The 22,243-nt window shown below is 32.7% G+C and overlaps 2 protein-coding genes across 4 annotated transcripts in view; one reads left to right on the forward strand and one right to left on the reverse strand.

Moving 5' to 3' along the window:
- Positions 1 to 91: 91 nt before the first annotated feature.
- LOC123708924 (oligosaccharyltransferase complex subunit ostc-A) lies at positions 92 to 790 on the reverse strand. The gene is made up of 2 exons (XM_045659942.1): positions 554 to 790; positions 92 to 477 (listed from the first exon to the last, which is right to left on the reverse strand). Exons 1-2 carry the CDS (start codon positions 690 to 692, stop codon positions 167 to 169), a joined length of 450 nt encoding a protein of 149 aa, XP_045515898.1. The 5' UTR covers positions 693 to 790; the 3' UTR covers positions 92 to 166.
- A 396-nt stretch (positions 791 to 1,186) lies between these two features.
- Positions 1,187 to 22,243, forward strand: part of LOC123709086 (SUN domain-containing ossification factor) — a 38,989-nt gene continuing 17,932 nt past the window's right edge. The window contains exons 1-2 of one of the 3 annotated variants that reach the window (XM_045660197.1): positions 1,187 to 1,505; positions 1,586 to 1,828. In XM_045660197.1, coding sequence (XP_045516153.1) covers positions 1,447 to 1,505; positions 1,586 to 1,828 — 302 coding nt within the window. In that variant the 5' untranslated portion in view covers positions 1,187 to 1,446. Of the gene's footprint in view, positions 1,506 to 1,585; positions 1,829 to 19,326; positions 19,453 to 22,243 lie in introns of those variants that run through there. The other 2 variants (XM_045660199.1, XM_045660198.1) reach the window with 2 other exon arrangements.

Below are 22,243 nucleotides of genomic sequence, written 5' to 3' on the forward strand. Positions count from 1 at the left end.
TAAAATATTTTAAGTAGTATTATAACCATTTTCAATGTTTAATTAAAGTCATTAATTGTTAGTTGTATCACAATAATATTAATAGTCACACTGCTGTATAAAAAAATTTATTAAAATAAAAATTGATACACTTCAATCTTAAACAAGTCTATTTATAATATTATTATTAGTTCTGTAAGTATCCTGGTAGCTTCATTCTCATAAAGATCCATGTTGTAAAGAATGAAACGAGAATACAAAGAAAGGCAACAGAAATAAGAAGAATTCTGTTTAATTTAGGTGTTGTAGGGTTGTGAGTGCGGTCTAGAATAATAAATCCAAGTCCACCAAGTGAAAAGAGGAAACTCGAAGCTAAGCCTTCCATAATATATTGACCATTAACTCTATTTGGCATAAAAGCCACTGGCCTACTGTGCCCATGTTCATCAGTTGTCGAACCAACACTTGGTGGTTCCACAATAACATCATAAATTATTCCTGCAAATGAATACATTAATAAATGATTAAAATATAAATACTTATGTCTGATAAGAAAATCAAACTGCGAACTAACCTCCCGTTACAAGAAAATACGAGAGAAGAACTAAGGAAAACGTTGTCATAGCTGACGGGGCTTGGAGCCATGATGGTCTTTTAATCTTTATGTTAGGAATTTCAAGCACACTAAACGGCAAGGTAAATAGAGCTTCCATTTTATGTAAATACTAAAGTTCTAAAGACCGGAATATTGAAATTTTGTATATATCGGTTATGACACGAATGCTTGTAAAATAAGGCGGTTGAAAATGTAAATTGTCAGTGGGCACTTCTCAGTTATAATTTGAATTCTTTTCACAATATTGGTGTTTAAAAAGTAACATATCATCTAACATATTAAAAACCATATTTTTTGTTTGGTTATCGTAATAAAAGTAAAGACACATAACACTACACGTACATAAAAATATTTGAAATAACCATATTTTCAATCTGTATTTTTTATGAATCCTTTATGACATGTAACGGAACGTTTTGAAATAAATACACCAATCATTATTTGAATTGTATACTAAATGTTAGAATCTTATTGGTTAATTCTTGAATACTGTTTAGAATTATATTTTTTTATCCAATCGTCTACGGCAAGTAAAAGAATTTGAACAAAAGAAAATTGCAAAAAAACTCGGAATTTCCTAACAGCTGTCATGTCAAATTCATTCGTGAAAAAAATGTTGGATCGCGATTTTTGTTCATCTCTTCAATTTTACCAATTTTATAATTCGGACTCATTTTACAAGTTTTAAGTTACCGTGAATGATAAAGAATAAAGATAAGTGATTTAAGTCGATTTAATAATGTGTTTGTGCTGTGAATAGTGTCGGTTTAAATTAATTTTATAGTTGCTATGTGTTCAATGTAAAACTTACACAAAATGAACTGGAATGAGAATATTTTACTTATACTACGATGAAGGGTGGGCTATGCATAATTTACACGTCGTTATTGACAATTTCTGTGCTGTCTAGGTAAGATGAACCAGATCAATAGACGTGCCCAATTTATCCATTAAATATACATGACTTATGAAAACTTTTCTGTGTTACAGTTGTGCCCTATTTCTATTGGTAGTTTCCGAAGCTCTTCAAATTGAAAACGTAGACCAAAAGGTTGATTTATCAGGACTACATAATGTTAGTAAAAAAACGAATGTTATTGCATCATCTGAACCTGACCAGTCTTCAGACACCACACAGAACTTACATGAGCCAGAAAATCAAGAGGCTGTAGAAGATGACAAAAACATGATTTTTCCGGATACTGTGTCAGTGAACTCGGTGACAACTGATGGGTATGTAGGTTTTTTTTAGTAGAGTAACAGTATTTCATGTTTAACTTTATATTTGGATGTCTAAAAAATATCACCACAATTGAAACTAATACACAGAAATAACAAAATGTTTTCTTATTGTAAGGTTTCGTAAGTAATACTCATTTAATTTAATAATTAGCTATAATGAGCTGAATGCTTGACTTATTCCTATTATTTCAACCTTTACAAGATATTACAAAGATATGTTACTATCACTAGGTATATATTTTAGTTATATTGAACAAGGTATAAGTATAATACCTAATTTAATGAAACTATTAAGTCATATATCTATAAATATTTCTAATAATATAATTTATTTAATATTATTTAACTAATTTTAAGTATGACACTAAATATACAGTTTATATAGATAATTTTGTTAATTAATAATATATGCTGCTATATCCAAAAGAATCTGAATTTTAGTTTGGTATACTGCCAACACTTTTGAAAATATTTTAATAAGTAGTGAATGATACCAATATTTGTATTTGTACTGTTATTTTCACTCATGACCTTATTTTATTACGAGCACTTTAACGACGTACAAAAACTCAGTGGGTCAGCTCTACTCAGTACTCAATAAATGACGCGTTTATGTTGTACTAATAGTTGTTAAATTTTCTATCAAAATATTTACATTTAAAATGTTACATAAGTAGTTCCACTATCGCGAAATACGATTGCTACTCTTCTGCACATTCTGGTTATTATTTATTTACTATCTACATTTTTGTCAATCTTTTACCTAAGTTAAACTTTGCAAAGTTTTGAACTCGATGTGACACATTAAAAAATATTACGTTCGTTATACTAAAACCGATTTTTTATGATTTATATACTTTCAAACATTGTTTTTTACTTTCATTTTTATAGGCGTTTTACTATATTTTTGTTAGTGAAAAACATGTTAACGATCGGCCGTGAGCAGTTGTTGAAATCGAAAGTGCTATTAAATTTAACACAAGTTGTGATTTACTATTATTTAAACACTATGTGAAATTTAAATGTTTTAATACATAGTGGTGGTCATATAATTAGAAACATTTCTTATGAATAAAGAAAGTATAATAAAAACTATAAACATTCAATAATTAATAATAATATATAAAACAACTGTTAATTACAAATTGAGTCTTACACATGTACGAGTTTATTTTCTGTTATTGGCCACTTGGACGCCTAATTAGAAACATTAAAAAAAAACATTCACAGCTCGTTCTTTTTTTGAAATTTTTCTTGGCTTTTTATATTACTTTGGTGGCAACTCAAAATTTTATCTTAATTTTATTTTGTTCAAAATGGGCAAAAATACAAGTTGTGACGCGTCACAAGGCAAATAATTGTTTACATGTAGATCATAAGTGGGCGTACAAAATAATAGCTGAACATTTAAATTGTTCTGTTAAGAAAGTTTTTAATTAAATCGATCTTTATAAAACACATGGAACTGTTGAAAATGTATTTAGAGAGGCTCGACCAAGAAAAACCTCTCCCATAGAAGATGTACTAATCGAGCATGTCGCTAAAAATACTCAAATAAAGGCTCCAACCAGATTAAACATGAAGTTGTTTCGCTTGATGACCCGAGAAACATCTCGTCATGAGAAGAAGATTAGTGGGAGCTAAATTGTTTGGAAGAATCTTTCCAAAGGTACCACTTCTTACCAAGCGACACCGAAAGAAGCAATTATTATATTCACTAAAAAATATGTTAATTGAACGGTAATAGAATGGGAAAAACTGTTATTTCCAGATGTAACACAAATAAATATGGTCATTAAATTTTAAATACTATAAATTTTAAATACTAGGACTATAGAGTAACTTTAAAGTTTGGGGAAGTTTTTCCGGATGTGGAGTTAGACCCGTTCGGAAGATTGATGGTACAATGGATCAATGACAATACAAAAATGTCTTAGGGCACACAATGATTCCCTACTCGGACGATCATTTGCCTTTAACCTGGATCTTTCAAGCATGACAATGACTTAAAAGACTTGGACAATAGCGTCAAACTTTTCCTTAGCGCGCATATACCGGTCTATAGTCCGGATTTTTTTAAAACCCGATAGAAAATCTCTGGTATATTGTTATAAGGAAAATCTCAAAAACACGTAACACCAGTCACAACGAACTATATGAAGCATTTGTTGAAGCATTGATCAATCCCCCAAAAAAAAAATGAAATTGATTGAAGCAATGCCACGTCGTTGCAGTACTTTTCTTGAAAATAAGGGATACGCCACTAAATATTAATTATAACGATAGTAGCTATTGTTGTTTCTAATCAGTTGACCATTATTGTTCATGTTATTGTTCACCTTAAAACTGATTCAAATGTTTGTCCGTAATGTAATATTGAAACTGCACTTGTGTACTGGGATTTATATTGATTTTTCTAATAAATGATAAATCGTTGAACATATCTTTGTCCTATTTATCGTTTAATTTAAAAATGAAAGCGATTGCGGTGTATTTTACGTACATAATGTCGAGGACCGTTTCTAATAATACGACCACCACTGTAGATATACATTATACAATCTGCTCACGACTTTATTTTTACAGAGTTGTTTAAAGATGTCTTACTTTAACTCAGTCAAATTCCGATATTTAGCACTAATATTTTTATAAGTGATATTTTTTTTAACAGAACTTTCTATAAGTTACGGAGATGTCGTTTAGGGATTAGGAATTTTATTGTTTCACTACAATAATTGTGCCATAAATTTTCCATATCCATTCGATAAATCGGTAAAGCAAAATTGTTATAAAAAGTGCATTCCAGTATGAAGCCAAAATAATAGCTTTAAATTGATTTTGATAGGTATTTATATCAGGCGGCTGGCAAGTACTACCGAACAAAGTCTAATCTGTATTAGTGGTATTTATATGCGACATCCTATAAATATGCATTGAATTTAAATTCCAGTATTCATACAATTATTCTTAGTACTTGGTGGATATAGCTGTTGGTTTTTAGTGCGATCACGCTTTTGTATTTCTATATATATATATATATCATCGCATTAAGATATCAATTTCACAAATCTCAAAACAATCAAATTTTATATGTTTAAAGTTCTAAACGAAAGCAAAATTAAAGTATCTACTACTTTTTACTACATATTGATTTTATTTAAATCTAAATTTGATACGTTATCTAGACCGGATATAAAAATCACGGACGGAAATTACGACGCTGAGGAACGAATTTATATAAATGGAGTTCTTCCTATATCTATGATTCCAGTAGCTATAAATCCAATTATTATATAAGCCGCAATTAAAATAAGATAATTCGATGTCCTCGCGCGGAAGTTGCAATCAACAATGCACAGGGGGTTATCAGCATCGTTACGAGCCGCCCTGGGCCAATTTAAATAGCTTTTAGAAATAGACGCGTAGGTGACTAAAGGTGCTTACGGAATGGAAGTGATTTGTTGGTCGTTGCAATTAAGTTTTAACAAGGCGAAGATAAGGAGCAGTGAGATGTGGGGATACAAAGTACCGTACTTTGGGGTTATTGGGAGAGGTTGAAAATTTATTGCGATCTTGCTCAATCATGGTTTAAATGTATTCAATGAATGATTTGATTTCTCCTGATAAGCAGATATGTGACCCTCATTTATTTAAGACTCAAAGTGTGAGCGTGCTAAAAATAATTTATTCCGAAATATAAATAAGCTTTATAATAAGCAATAAAGCTTTTAAAATTTTATAATTTGAAGTTACACGTTTAACTAAATTGAAAGTTACGCATTGAATGTTTATAAATATGAGAGTAATTAAATTACGTGTCGTGATTATACATGCTAAATGCCTTCACACCTATATTTTTAGAAATATTTAGTGCCTATATAAATTACAGGCCCCATTAAAATTATAACACGTCTTTATCATTGGTCATAACGGCTCGTTATGAACGGCCAGTTCGCATGTTGTCACTTTCTGTGGCATTTGTAAAAGGTATCGCCTTCGCAATCGGTCATTCACTGTCTGCCTGAACTTAGATACTATACCGTTACTATTTGTTTGCGTGAGTTACTATACGAGTTATCTTTCGAGTTTAAGAATCGTCTAAAAAGATTCAGAGCAACAATAATAAATCTCTTCCGTTGATAGTTAATGTTTTCAAATAAATAAACTTTAATTGGTCAACTTTGGTTGAAAAGTATTGTTAGTAGTTTTTGTACTATTCGCTATATATTACGAAGCAAGGTCAATAAATTATTATTCATATTTGTTATGCATTTATTATGTTAATTATTCCATAATAGACAGTAATTTTAATAAGTGTATTCAGCCATAATACTTATGTACTTAAGCAAACATATAAAATATGTTTTAGAAGACTATTACTTGAAATGTCACGAACCAAGCTAGGAGAGAACAAGAATGTCATTTTCAGAAAAATACTTTTCACTAATTAACGTAATACCCTCGGGCCCTTGTTTGTTATTCAAGGGATGTTGTATACGTTCAGAGTTTTACGAGTCTTCATACGTAATATTTGTGCAAAATAATAGCTGTTACTTTTATGTTGTGACCTTGAAAAGAGTTTATTAAGGAAAGCAGAATTAGCTTATAAAGTCTAGTATATTAATCTAAAGGGAATGTATATTCATATTTTAATAATAGTCTTATACTATCGGAAGTGCAAATTTCTCACTTTCTATTTTGTTTATGATCTGATGAAGAGACAGTTAGTTGTAACGGATTAACACTGATTTTATTGAGTTCGAATTGTTACAATGAGACGCAAAGGCGTGCACTCCGCGGAATTATCAACTTAAATATGCCGAAAATTTGTAAGGCGGTTCACTATTTGTACATGTAAAAAGTGGTATATTTTCTAACATTAAATATTACGTCTAATTTAATGAAACACATCGAGAATCAATAGTAAAGCATAAGTAGATAATTAAGCTCGGGCCAACTGGTGTCTGTTACGGGAAAGCAGTTTCAGTTGCAGATACAAGTTTTTGCAGCATTGTTGCTGATAAACTTACATAGACACGTTGAGAAAAGATTTTATTATATCGCATTAATGTTTCCGCAAGATGAACACAGGCTGCAGTTTAAATTGTACAAATTAAGTATTTGGTTATGTAATTTATCATAATACAAGTTTCCCTAATTAAAAGTCTTTAATACTGCTTTCCTTACATGCTTAATATAAAGTAAATGTACCTAAAGTAACATTATTTATTTAAAGCTTGTGCTTCCACAAAGGCCTCCTCTAATTTTTTCCAATTTTTTCGTTCTTTAGCTGTTCGAATCTATATTGGACCTTTTTTATATCTTCCATCTTCTTATCTGCCTGCCTCTGTTTTATACCTAATAGTCATTTAATTATTTGAATAGCTTATACTAAAGATATTTTAATGGTACATAAAGCAAATGGCTGAAGAACTTTTAATCCAATAAACCATAGATAAAAATATATGTAAGTAGAAAAATCCATACTTGACGTTTATATGCGAATTCTACATTTGTTTTGTGTCACAAATGAAAATATCATGATGAAACTTCCGTTTATACTGCGAAAGTCTGAAAGAGCTTCCAATTTTGGCTGAGCCGTTTCACCGTTCAGAATCGTATTAGAATACAATCGCGTGGGATTGTTCCTATCTAACAATATATTAACCTAGCTTTCTGTCTATGTACCTGCCAATGTATCCGATACGAGCTTTCCAGATAATCTTGAATTGTACATAGAAATACTTTTAATGATATTATAATTATTAATGTAACTAATTTTAACCGCTTCTTAGTGAGTAATATTATGATAAATTATACAACATATTTTCAGAAAAATTGTAACTAAACAATTATATTGTAAATAATTTGTATAAACCAAACCCTTAACTTACGTTTTAACTAATTTGAAAAACTAGTTAAAATAAATTTATTGGGATTTTTATAACGTTATCCGTCTGTAATAAGTATTTTTTTATAAAAATTCATGCCACACCACACCACGTCAACATTCACAAGAGATGTGGGTATTAAGTCATAAAATTTTATTATCATTTAGATCTTACAAGGGCGGATCATATATATATAAGTTTTGATGAATAGATTGTTGATATTGATATTTAATTACTATGGTATACTAATATTTCTATTCTATATACGATATGCTAGAATGAGAACGGAAGCGACTAACTGGTAACTAGAATGATTGTAGCGCACTGTCATGTATCTTAACTGCTAACTACTTTTTTAGCCTATAATGGAATCTGTATATTAACAAAATAAAGACGACATATATGTGTCTTCGCTACGTTAAAATAGCCTTACCTTTTTAATTTTACACATTCAATTTTAAAGGAAAATTTATTCACACCTGTGAAATATGGACTTTTGTCAGACTTATCAGATACCTAATGTGCAATGTTACACTTAAGCTCGGTATGGCTATCATATGGGTGTTGACGAGAAAGTAGTCACTCCATACCTGGTATTAGGTAAACTATTTCCGTGAGTTTTTATGTGTAATGAATTGGAAACACATAAAAATTGCTGATAATATCCGCTACATAATGTTTCAGGTGTCGTCGTCAGTAATTGAATTTTGACAGATTTGAAATATGGCCAGTTGAAGTTTTAAATACCGTGCAGTTCACAATCCTGTCGTTAGTTAGTGTCATGTGACCAGATTATATGCATCTCTAATATATAAATGGGTAGTATTGGCTCATTGACTACAACTTGAGATTCTTATCCCTAAGGTCGAAGACTCGATCCCCGGCAGTACACCAATAGACTTTCTGTCTATTAGTCGGCGGCGTGTGTCAAACACAAAAGGCCTATTAGAAAAACAAATGATCACGAAACAGATAAATAAATCTGAGCCACAGACCTAGAAGGTTATAGCGCCATTGGTAATATATCCAAATCATAATCAGCACATTCTTATTTATCGCCACTGCCGTTAGTTATAAGTCCTAACAGTATAAATTTCATGTTAACGATAAATGATGCTTGTTTCCTGCCAATGGTTTCTACAAATATACAAACGTGACAGCTCAATCGCGTTCTTATCTCTCCATCAACGATTATTTTACTTATTGGCTGCGACATCTATAAATAACGCTATAAACCGTGTTTCCAGTATTCGCATTGAAATATGACAGCGAGGTGCGACTTTCAATAAGATATTAATACAAAGCGCATGAAACGAACTTTCTAAGTGCGGGCTCTATCACATCGTCAGCTAAACCGATTGCACCATTAAATCTCCCTGGGCGAGCCTATTAAAATTTAACAGCCGATCTTAAATCTAATGCGGCCGCATAAACAATCCGAACAGTTATATTATTCGAAATCAATAGTATATTTATTAGCAGGGAAAGCGCCCTTGCTTGCTGGACCTTACGACCGACTCCCACATGTTTGTCGATTCTAACACGACTTCGAAAGTGAAACGATAACTGCTACGATTGTAAATCTCGATACACGCGCCGACGCATTTTAACTGTGCGTTATTTATGGAATTCTAGACGGAATGACCGTTGCCTAGCGGCTATTCTCGTTTGCGCTAATGGATGGTTATTATTCAAGAGTAAATGTAAGCATTATTGTGAATGTTGGTAGCGTGTTCGTTTCCTTTAGTGGACTGTAATGAGGCTAATTAATAAACATCGTCTTTGAAATAAACGAGCCAATGTCAGGTAAATAGTGTCGCGTGAGAGGTACTAGAGTTGGAAATGTTAATTCGGTTATTGCTAATGCTTATTTAATATCCGTTTATTGAGAAATTATTGAAACGTTTGCGACGATTGCACGCTGCAATCTTTTGATGAAATCTCAAACAAGTTTAATAAAATATCTATATTATGAATAATTATGTATGAAATTTTAGTTATTTTTACACGGCGTGTTCAATTTTTATCAATTAATTATTTTATTAACCGAATTCTCTTCGAGTTTCTATAGTTACGTAAAACGGTGAGACATCGCTAGGGCCTAGTACTTGTTAGTCTGTTTATGGAAAACAATAACATCTGATTTATGGTCTCTTTATGCTTTCCACGACGCTGATTGAGTCTTTACCGGCGTTAGGATATTGGTCCAGTTCGACAGATCGTAATTTCCATCGTATCGTTAGATTATATTGTTTTTACACGATGAGAATTGCTGAATCAAAATGTTTAGTTCATTTACGTCACTTTTTACCGGTTTGTCACAATTCTATATCATTAGATATAACACATTTACAATCTTTTTTCGACTTTAACGTTGCTATAACTTACTAAATAGTATAGCTAATTGATAAACTTTCCCATGCGAGTAAACATTCAAAGCGGACATTGATTGACAAATGCATACAAAATGAGAAATATTTGTTATGCGCATATATGAACGACGGTCAAATGTCGGTGTAGACTTCAGAGATATACGGAATACTGTTTCGCTATCAATAATCAAATAAGAATCGATTATATTTAACGACCCATGTAATGTGATATATCGTTAGATTGATAAATGATCTATGTTCTAGAGTCAATATTTTGATGGCATAGGCTTGAATCTTAAATTTATGTAAGTTGGGAAGATATATAGAAGCAAGTGAAATTATCCGATGTTGCGGTAAAACGCAATAAAACTGAAACCATTTACTACCGCTTCGTAACCTTTGGCATCTTGTCTACCTAGTCGTACAAAACGGAGGCTTTCAAACGTCTTAATAATATTACATTTCCAGATAAAATTGCGGAGAGATAAGAAAACACTGTCTCTTTCAAATCGAAATGAATGACACATTTTAACGTAAAAGCAATACAAAGCTTAGTCAACACAATGCTCTCATCAAACCAAGTTTCAAAACTGTTTGTTATATAAACTGTGTCCATTGATTGTCAAATTAGCCGCAAATGTTGATGAATCTGGCAAGTGTCTAAAACTTTCTCGTTTCAGGTGAACAATTTGCACTCGAGATAAGCTTACGGTGAAAGTTTATTACTTTGGTTTTTATTGCTGAATAGTTTTGCCTGTTAATAAGCGTCCTCATTCCACTGACTGGCAAACTTTTATAGTTTTTTTTTAAATATGTCAATGCAAATCTTTGGAGCAGGGGTCAACGAGTACGTGTTTCTGCAGTCTTTATAATAACGTTCGTTATAATGTAACGTTTAACGTACGTTATTTAGTGTGAAAATCCCTTTCACATAAGAGTTTTTAAACATTTAACTCATGTTAAGTAACGCGGTGGTTGCAAGTAATTTTGTGGTAGTCTCTTAACTAAATTGTCTATTGTGATTGGTGTCAGCCGTGTTTATAGGAATGATAAAAAGACTAGTTTTGGCATTTCTACTATCATTGTTACAGTATGCTTATCGGTACTACTAATTACGTATGGTGAGAAAAGAGAAGGCCTGGCTTCCTGGAAAAAAAATCGTACAGATTTCTATTGCTTTTAAATAATCTAGATTGTCTAATCAATAGTCATTCCAACGCCTATAATAACAACATGTCTGTTACTATAATTACAGATTTCTTTCCCTTTCGTTTACGACCGGCCATTGACTCGACCAAAAAAGTATCGACTTTATCAATCACCTAAGGCAAAAAGCTTGAAGTATCGGTTTTCGAACTTCAATGAATTGATTTATTATGAAATTCACAATAAGTCAGTTTCTCGCTGACTAGTAGTCAGTAACTATGGATAAAAGCACTTGAGGTATATGTAGAATCTACTCCCCGGGGTCTTTCCTGGAAAGTACGACCTCCAATTGTTTAACAAAAGAGCATCAAGCGCCGGCAACGGACACTCTCGAAAAATGGGTGTTCATGTGCTGCGATGACTATCCTTTTTGGGCTTCCCGTTGGCACATTTGCCCTCAATATAAAGACAAAGTATGGCTCTTTGGCAAAAATTGTATAGAACATCTTTAATTGTCAATTGTCAAATGTGAATTGACATATTACCAGACTCATTGTTTTAATAACAGCCGTATGTGGGAGACAACATTTACAAATGTCAAAGAGCTACGCGTCGCGCTTCTTTAATCAAAGTATGTAAACTCAAATATCAACACCCTGATAGCCCATGATCGAAGCTTTCACTGATTGTAAATGATTGATCCCTGTCATCTATTACGCAAACATTAGCGTATTAAGGTTTGAAGCTTAACAAAAGGCTATTTAAATGTGTTCATGCTGTTCGGACTACATTGTATGTAGATTTACATAATACTTTCATATCTTTTGATCTAGCATATGTTGTCTTGAGATAATTAATGATATAACTATACGTTACATAACAAATAAAGTTTGGTCTCTTATTTGCCTCTAAGTAAAATTATCCACAAAATAAACTTAAAGCCAGGATCCTCAAATTGTTGTAGCGTAATTACTTATTATTTTATTGTTTTTTCTTCGCGCATTATCTTATTCTGAGAGTCAATGCCTAAACGGTTAAACGTCGCGCGCCGATGTCGTTTAATATTTCGCTATTATACCTTATTCTTCACAGCTGGTTAAAAAGTTACTTTGAAACTATTCTTCATTAAGATTAATCATGAGAAATACTCGTCTCTCAACAGATCTTTAAACAGCCATAGTGAAGTTTTGATAAAAAGGTCAAAGTCAAAGTTCGCAACGTTCGCAATGCCCTCACCCCATAGGAATTTGATTGTTAAGGGAGGCTATTCGAAAATTTATTAAAATTACTTGAAATTTGAATTTCAGCCATTTGCTGACACTTCAATTTTTTGTATTAAAAATTATGTATGTTACATTGGGCATGCGACAATAACATGGGATACACTGGTCTAAGAACTACCTCATCGTGAGAGAGAAAGATGATTATAAAACGCAAAGCGGCGATAGTACATAACGGTGAACGCTCTGAACTCATTCAATTATCACAAACATGAATAATTAATAGTGTATTTATTCAAAAGCGTCATACTGACGTCAATATTTCCATGTATACTTCGCACCACGTGGCGAATTTTTGTGTGAACACGATATTGTAACGTCATACCAACTCAGACGAGTGTTTATCTAATCAGTAACAAACTATATAGGAAGATCGTTTTATCTTTCATCGTAATGGAGTCTGTTGGTATTTTGGTTAAGAGGCCTTGCAAATACTTGGGGCAACTGTTTGGTGTACTGAGACGAAGTAACAAATGCTTTTCCGTAATAGTTACTTTACGAATACTGAGAGCTGTTGCTGGGGGATAAAAATGCAAAAAATTTACGTTTAAATAATAAAAAAAATCCTATGCTTTTACAAAATTCATACCAAAGCCCTATTTAATTGACATTTTTTTATTTATATAATTTGATATATGTTCTTAATATAAATTTATAATTACAACTGGACTGAATCAATAATCAGAGGATAAAGATATTTTATAGATAATTTAATTGTGGGAATACCACTCAGATTAGACAACATAATCATTGAATTCTATTATCGCAACTGATTATATTATTTATCATGTTTTAATTAAGAGCTATCTCTCTAAATGATGTTATGTGTGTTTAACTTTTGCACAAAATTATAACGAGTGTGACGTAGTATAACCGATATCTTTTGTTATTTATCGGCTTCCATGTCGATATAGAGAATTATTCAGGCCATCTTTTTGATTAGCACGCGCATTTTACCTTCTTTAACAAAAAAGTATCTAAGCTGAAAATAAATGCAAGGTTTAATTAGTTTAGACCACTATTATTATAATCAAGGCAGCAGTCCAAAGAGGCTGTCACTAAATGTAGTAAAATTGATGTGTTTTGGTGCGCGTGCGCAACATATTCTACGTTTCATTGCCAAATGCAATAAACACGCATAGTGTGCAAGAATGTACTCATATTTATTAATCTTTATATCAAAATTCTTTTAAATATTTATAATCAATCAATTTATTGCAAAATATTATACATTGCTAACGTAAAAGTTATCTTATATAATTATGATAACTTTTACCTTCGATTCGATTAGATGAGAAACGTTAAAATTTTCTTGTCGTAGTTGCCTACCATCTAAGTTATGATTATCAAATATGATCGTGTTTATCTCATTTTTTTTTTTGGGGAAATGATAATGTTTACTAAATTATTATTTAAAAAGAAACTGTTGTGGCAGGTGATTGATCTCATTTTTTACTTCGACCTTGAGCGACTCCGGCGCATGTTAACGCGAGGATGCGTTCTTCTTGACCGCTTTCTTTGTATGTAATTCTTGCTTAAACATTTTAATTTTTATATTTATAGTCCGAGATCAAACTGAATAAAAATTGCATACGCCGTAGAATATTGGAGTGTGCCAATTTTGTTCAAAAGAAATGGTACCGATGTTTTGATTTCGCGGTAAGAATTAGGTATCCAGAACATGAATAACACAATTTCGAAATTAGTCCTTTGTTTCGTTAAGGTTCTCTGACCTCTGGACTGTCCGAGTTTTTCATAACAAAACAAAGATAGCTGTGACACATTTCAGTGCATTTTCATAAACGGCAAACATCGCCCATTGTTCAATTTATTTAACCATTTCTCTTTATAATATTATTTCTTATTTGTAAATACTCTTTATGCCTTGGCTCTTGTAAAGGTCTTCAGATTTATAAAAGATTATACTATACTTTTTGTGGTTAGATGTTTTAGTTTTATTCTCCAGAAGAAATTAAGGGATGGTAAGAATTTCTAGGACTGATTTAGTTTTATAAGTAGCCCCTTATTTAATAACAATTTATATAAGTGTTGAATGATTGAAATTGGCGTGCAAAATATTATGTCTTTGTAATGTTTATGATTTATTTTTTCATGTTAGACACAACAATTTCATGATTTAACCATTTAACGTATTAAGATTACCAAGAAACACTTAAGATAAAAATATTTTCGAACTATTGTTTTACATACATTTTAATCAAATTCAATTAATTCCATATATTATTATATGAGGACCTCTGTAAGCCGACGATAGTCATGCGATCAGGCAAATCCACGGCTGATAATCTAACTACAGGGGAGTGTCAAGTCTCCCTAGAAAGGGGCTTAATTAACTTAAGCTAGATCTGGTGGGCTTGGCGTCTCCCACCGGGCCCTGGCGTCTCCCACCGGGCCCTGGCGATGTCTATTCCGGAAATATAATGATATTTATTGTGCTTCACCGATTGATTTCTCTCGCCGATTTTTTCATCTACGATCTGAGCTCTAGCAACATGTCAGAAAACCTGTTTGTAAATGAGTAACGTCACCTGTTAGTATAATAAATGAAACAATTCAAATCAAATTATTCCACGTCTTGTTAACATACATGCTATAATTGGATCTTTAACAATTTGCAGGCCTTTATTTGGTTTACGTGAGATGTCAAATATGCGCAAAAGCAGTATTTACTTAAATGACTTGAAGTATGATAAGAAATTACAATGTATTGTCTATTAATTTTATAATTATTAGTAGGTAGTTTCTTGGGACGACGATTGTCGTGTCTTTTAATTAATTAAACTTTGGCAGGCAGTATAAACAGGGTCCTAAACGTACTTTATAAGTCGTGTCTTAAAACCAAGAACCTAAATCAGGTGAAAAGTTGTTTAGTGAGATCTTAAGATTTTAAAGGATGTCTAAATTATGCTTTTCATTTTATCTCCTGGATTATGTATGTAAGGCAATGAATTTATTGGTCTACCAACTTTGTATGTAGTACGATAAACCACTCCACCATAAAGCTCACTTTCCCAACATATTAACGATACGGTGGCAACACAAATTCGTCAGACACTCCCAACTTGAATTATATACTTGAAATTGTAGCAGATATAAATATCGCTTGATTGAAAACCGGTATCGATACGGTAAAACCGAAGGCTTGTGAGTTTTTTTTAAAATACATCCACTGACTGCGTGACCCAATATCTCCCTCTAGGTGGTTAAAATATGTTACTGATATTCTAATATCCATCCGGAATGCATATCAAACTTAGGTTTCAGTACAGTCATATTAAGCCGAAGCGACAAAATTTGAAATCGACTAATAAAATTGTAAATATAACTACGCTAGTAACTTGACGACCTGCTGACGCATTATGAAATTTTGATTATTTCACGCTTGTCATGTGTTTCCATACGAATTGATTAGACACAGTCATCCATGCGTGACGTTTAAGATTAAGAATAAAGAAATTAATTACGCTTTATATTATGGCACCTGTTGTTTGGAGAATTCGGTTTCGGTAGTGCGATGACCTAAAACCGGTGATAGTTAGAATTATGCCTACGTACAGTACAAATCTTGGTAGTGCCCGGCATGCTGGTAGCGCATAACTTAACGGAACAATGATAAATATGGTTTCACCCAGCTTGTGGAATATCGTGATTTATATTTTGAAAGTACTATACTATTTAATTTTGTGGTGTTAGTGAAACTTGGTGATCATGTAATGATCCAATCAAATGCTAATATTTATCTCCAATTATTCGACTTTCATATATTGAAAGTAGAAATGTTTGCATAGTGTAATCTTAACTTATGTTATAAACGTGATTGAGTATTTAAATAAAAGGCCGGCAACGCACTCGCGTGCTTCTGGCACTGATAGTGTCCACGGGGTCATACAAGTATGCAGTTGTGCTTACGTAATACTTGAATGGCACCCATGGGCGGTATAAATTAACATAAGTTTGCCCCCTGTTCTGTAAAATACATATTAAAAATGATTGTTTAGTATAATATATAAAGCTATTCGTTTAACTGTTTAACTATTCGTTTAAAAGTTAAAATTCGGGGAAAACATCGATGAGAAAAGGTGAAACAGATAAAGAAATATATCTGTTTGTCATCTCATACATAAAAACGTCAGCTCCATATAATAGCACTTTATCAGTAAATAATGTTGGAAACAAGTATTACAAAGTATATTTCCCACGTCTAAAAAGCTCACAATTTATTCGTAATCAATACCTATAACAAAAATAAACTTATTGAATAACAAACGTGATACTGTCTGACCGACAATAGGAAGCGAAATATAACTATAAGTTTTGTATTACTTATCGTATTTCACTATTACAGAATTAGAGATTTTATGTGTACGTGAAAATATGGATATAAAAATAATAATAGACACGCATAATTTCAAAATAATAAACGCAATATTTTTAATATTATATTATATCACGTCTTCGTTTAAAAATGTAAAAATATATAGTAAATTTAAAGTACCGCGGCAATTAATTTAGCTTTAAAGAATAGCTACTTTATCTGAAGGTAATGATTGATTTGATATTACTAGAAATCTCTATTCATTTGTTAAGCATTATCAATGAATACCTATTGATAATAATAATTATTTGTATAATCGTCACATAAGTTTATCAATTTGATATTTCTAGAATACAATTTATTTTCATAATAACGAACCATATTGTATCAATTAGCACCTATTCATAATAATATTTGTAGCTGTTTGGTTTAACACCTGCGTAAACGTACCTACTATTCGCGAATATTCCGTTACGGATCATTACACTTGAACCCAATAGCGCACGCGTCCTTTAGTTCTGCTACATTGAAAATCGCGGTTATCTACAAGTATGTTGAACAAAACGTGTTATATAACATCTGTGTATTTTATGGCCAAATAATTCTCTTTTATTATTTAAGAATGCTATTGCTTTTACTGACACAAATGCCTGGAGCTTATGTAGATACGTCTTTTTTGAGACCATACAAAGTTTTCCTCCTCAGCACGTTGGTGGTTTTTGAGACTTTTTTTGATCTTTCAGATCTATCCTTGTGTTCTTACATAGAATTAACTAAGGAATCCCTAACAAAATATAGCGAATATAGAATATAGTCTACAATATATATGGCCGTCTGTAGGGAACATAAAAATATTCTTGGCTTTTAGATGCTGAAATATTATGCTTACGTTCTAATCAGTCTCCGCCTATAACGCCTCCGAAGGCTGTAGGCGGTATAAAATTACATATGTGCATGCGTACGAAACGGTGGCAATTTTATTTTGTTTTTATTGAATCTTAAGTATATAATGTTTCTGCTGTTACAACTATTTTAATATTATAATAGCTAGAACTTGATTTCAGATTTGTATATATGGTACGCCATTGGAACAATTTGAATTGATTCTAATACTTGTTTTGCATATCAGTTGCAAATCAATTGTATTTATAGATTGTATAAAACATAAATTGTCATTGCCTATCCGCATGTTAGGCCACATGAATAGGTCACACGCACTTTACGGTTGAAAAGTTGCGAACTCATATCAATTTATTGAAAACATCGTGATGTTTCGAATGTAGTTACTGTATCCAAGGCTAGACGCAAAATAAGGGCAGAAAACAAGTAACATATAAGTAAGTAATGAATTAATGTTTTGCTAGCAAGATTCCTTCTACGGTAATTTATGGTAAACATCGCCAAAAATCAACAGGAAATCTTTATTTAAACATACAATTTCTGATGTATGCCCCCTGCTGTCAGTGTATTGATAATAATGGAGCCTTGATTTATAGACTAATCGTACAAATTCTTAAAAGCAGAGTGGTAGTACACTTATTATAAAGACTAGAACGTTATAAGAGCATATATATAGAGCAGTGTTGGCCTAGTGGCTTTAGCGTGCGACGCTCGTCTCTGAGGTCGTAGATTCGATCCCCAGCTGTGCACCAATGGATTTTCTTTCTATGTGCGCATTTAACATTAGCTCGAACGGTTAAGGAAAACATTCTGAGGAGACCGACTTGCCTTAGACCCAAAAAGTCAACGGTGTGCGTCAGGCACAGAAGGCTGATCACCTACTTGACTATTTAATTTACAAATGATCATAAAACAGCTACAGAAATCTGAGGCCGAGACCTAAAAAGGTTGTAGCGCCATGGATTTATTTAGAACGTTATAAGATCAGCTTTAAGAATTTGTAACTTAACTTAATGAGAACTCATCTTGGAGTATCGTATTGAAACTTCCGTTTGACAAAACCTACTCAACTAACTGGATTAGGTATCTGTTATTTTTATGTACAGATCATTCTTAACTGTTTACATCAAATAGCCGTTCATAGTACACGGTTTTTAACGATTTACAATTCTAACTTGGCGATTCAACTCTATTCTTAACCTAAAATTGCATTTGTTTCGTTGATATTTCTTCTGCTATTAAGGTACGAGTCGAGACTTAGCGCAAAGTATCTGTCATATCTGTATATGTCAAAATCCTCTACGTTTTCAACATATAGGAGTATACTAAATACGTCAAATGGCAGGTCAGCCTCCTACGCCCGCGACTGTAATGACTTATATGTTTAGACGTGTTCTTACACTGAAGCACGTGCGTATCCCTCTAAAGCATTCGATGTTGTGTAGCTCGGAAAATGTATAAATGTTAAAATCATAAACCTCCGTTTGCGTCGCCGTAGTCCAGTAAAAAGAAAACAATTTCGTTCTCCGCTTAATGTTTGCTTGGCAATTCAGTGTTACGCGTGATCGCGTGCGGGCAGCTTGTGTGCTAGTGCCAAAAGACGTGTGGATTTTCGTGTGTGAATGTGATAGGCGGGATTTACGATTTTAATATGGTAACATTTGGGCTGTTGATAGGCAATATCTGAGTGGTTATGTCTTTGTATTTATACGTCTTATATCATGTCTGACGGGATGTATTATAGTACATAAATGTTATGTACTTATGATAATTATATAATAAGAATACAATTTTCTAGTTCTGCACTAATTTAGTCAGTAAATGATAATTTACTTAATTCTTGTTTGATCATGAACCCGAATTCTAAATAGATATAGATGGTTTAAAAATCTAACCAATTGTAGTTTTTTTTTATATTTTCACACGACTTAAATGTGAGTCGTAGTCGCTATCAAATTTTTAAAGTCAAAAAGTTATAATTTGTTTAAAGCTTTGATAAAGTATTGCAATGTCCCAATTGCGATTACGACTTCATGTATAAGATAATGTAAATATACTTGATACATCATGTGATATCAATTATATAGTTTTTTTTTATTCTGCATTAGCTGATGATGACGATTTCGTATTGAATTATTACAATGAACGAGTTGGGCCTAACGAGCTTAAATTAAAACCCCCGTCTTCGTGTGAAATGTTAGAAAGTCGAGGAAAAGTTATCTAATAGAACAAATTCATTTTATTAGCAAAATTCTTAGTAACAAATAATGTTTCATATCTGTAATGTTTTAATTAATTTCTGTTAAATTCTTTGATAAGTATATATCGTTGTTAATTACTTATTTCATATATGAAAACTTATTTAAATACATTTGGTTAGTTAAATTTTCAGTTAAACATAACTGTCATAAGGCCGATTGCATAATATTTTTTTTATTTCACAAAAATGTATTTTCACGAATATGGGGTGTTTGCGCTGTGTAAAAAATATTTAGTACAAATATAGGTTAGGTATATGAATTAAAATAACAAATATTATATGACATCGAATTCATAAATAAAAAAAATATACATTCAATCTAATGATACTGTGTATATTGCGAGACAGACACGTCACTACGTTTCTTTCATTATGCATCTAGTCAGCTTTTCGAAGCTCTAAATTGTAAGTTACGAGTAACGGAATTTGTACTACAGTAGAACTGTTAAGTCTAACCTAGATAAGTCGAAAATGTCTAAAACTCGAAAAAATGTTTTGTTCACTTCCCTTCAAACCCCAAAAGTTCCATTACTCGTTCTTACCCCTTTATTAGTCGACATAATCAGTGAGTCCCTGCAAGCCGATTTGTTTCTGTTTCTAGAAAAATTTAATTGGACCTCTGTAACTCGAACATAGCAATGTTTTATTTTACAGCCTTTACAACTTTGCAACTTATTACGTCTATAGTTCGAAGAAAAATAAGTTTGGACTTAATGAATAAAAATATGTTTGTTACCTCTGTAACTTTCATTTTTCACCTCTTCAGTAAGAATAAATCTTACAAGTCGAATCAAAATCTATTAACTAAACTAACTAAAAAATATATTAATAAGGATGTTGTCGTCGGTCAGACCGTAAGGACTGACTTCGCCAGATGCAATATGCAAGGAGGACTCTATGTATAATAAATTAAATAGGCTTAATATCTAACCGCTAATATCACCGTCTACAATCTAATAATACGATTAAAGGCTTATGAACACACCTTACGCAGCGTTGGAGATGCTTCCGACACCTAATACAGAGTTACACATATCATTCATCACTCACTCATACACTCACTCATGCACTCACGCGTGTTTAAAACAGTTAAAAAATCAATTGTTGAGTTTGTTATGGCAGGTATTTTTTACATAAAAAAGTGTGGGGGGTCTCCAGTAACTGATGAACGTGGCTTTGTTGGATTGGCTAGCTGCTCAAAATTTGGTGTCTCTGAATCGGGGTAATGTTCAGACTTGCGTACGTGTGAATGGTGGCTCTATTGTGGACGTTACTTTTTCAAGTCCTGCACTTGCAAGTTATGTTTATAGATGGAGGGTGTTGTCAGATGTTGAAACTTTATCAGACCACAAGTACATTCGCTTTGACATCAATGATTCTACTGTAAGTATTCCGGGTTCTGCTCCATCTGAGATAGGTCCTAGATGGTCCCGAAAAAATCTAGACAAAGATGCGCTTTTCGAAGTATCGTTAGTAGAAGCTTGGAATCCCAAACCTTCAAATATTACAATTGATTCTGAGGTGGAATGGTTTAGGAACTCACTCACTCGTATCAGTGACGTATATGCCCCGGATCGGTCCCATCTCACCTAAGCAAAGCGTCTATTGGTGGTCATCCGAACTAGCCCAACTACGAGCGGAGTGTGTTAAGGCACGTCGCCGGTACACGCGTTTTAGAAGAAGGCATCTCAGTTACCGTGATCAGGACGAAGAGGCAAGTTTATATGCTTCTTATCAAGCAGCAAAAAGGGCTCTTCGGATGGAAATAGCTGAAGCAAAGGATAGGGCATGGAAGGAGCTCCTGAACTCCTTGGATCGTGATATGTGGGGGCGACCATATAATATTGTCATGAGTAAACTCCGTCCCTGGAGGCCGCCGCTAACATCCACAATGGAGCCAACGTTTCTTGAGATGGTTGTTTCCTTGTGATTCTATTCCTTTTATTAATGTCGACTTTGATCGTTCAGAGGATATTCCTGAGGTGTCAGAGGGTGAGTTAGGGGCAGGTATTTTTAAAATTCAAAACAAAAGAACCGCTCCTGGTCTTGATGGATTGCATGGAACGGTTTTGGCGCAATCTCTTAATAATGGTTTATCTAACAGATTTCGAAATCTCCTTTCTGATCTTTTGAGGAACGGCATATTCCCTAGTAGCTGGAAAATCGGTGAATTGCTTCTTCTTAGGAAGTTCGGAAAACCGGTAGATTCACCTTCGGCGTA

This window comes from Pieris brassicae, chromosome 4, assembly GCF_905147105.1.
Source record: "Pieris brassicae chromosome 4, ilPieBrab1.1, whole genome shotgun sequence".
Classification (NCBI taxonomy): domain Eukaryota; kingdom Metazoa; phylum Arthropoda; class Insecta; order Lepidoptera; family Pieridae; genus Pieris; species Pieris brassicae.

What these genes read in the sequence shown, in the direction of transcription:
- LOC123708924 (XM_045659942.1), bottom strand. Translation starts at nt 692, where the DNA reads ATGGAAGCTCTATTTACCTTGCCGTTTAGTGTGCTTGAAATTCCTAAC. An exon ending in GTATTTTCTTGTAACGGGAG is followed by an intron (nt 478 to 553) that starts GTTAGTTCGCAG and finishes ATTCATTTGCAG; the next exon opens with GAATAATTTATGATGTTATT.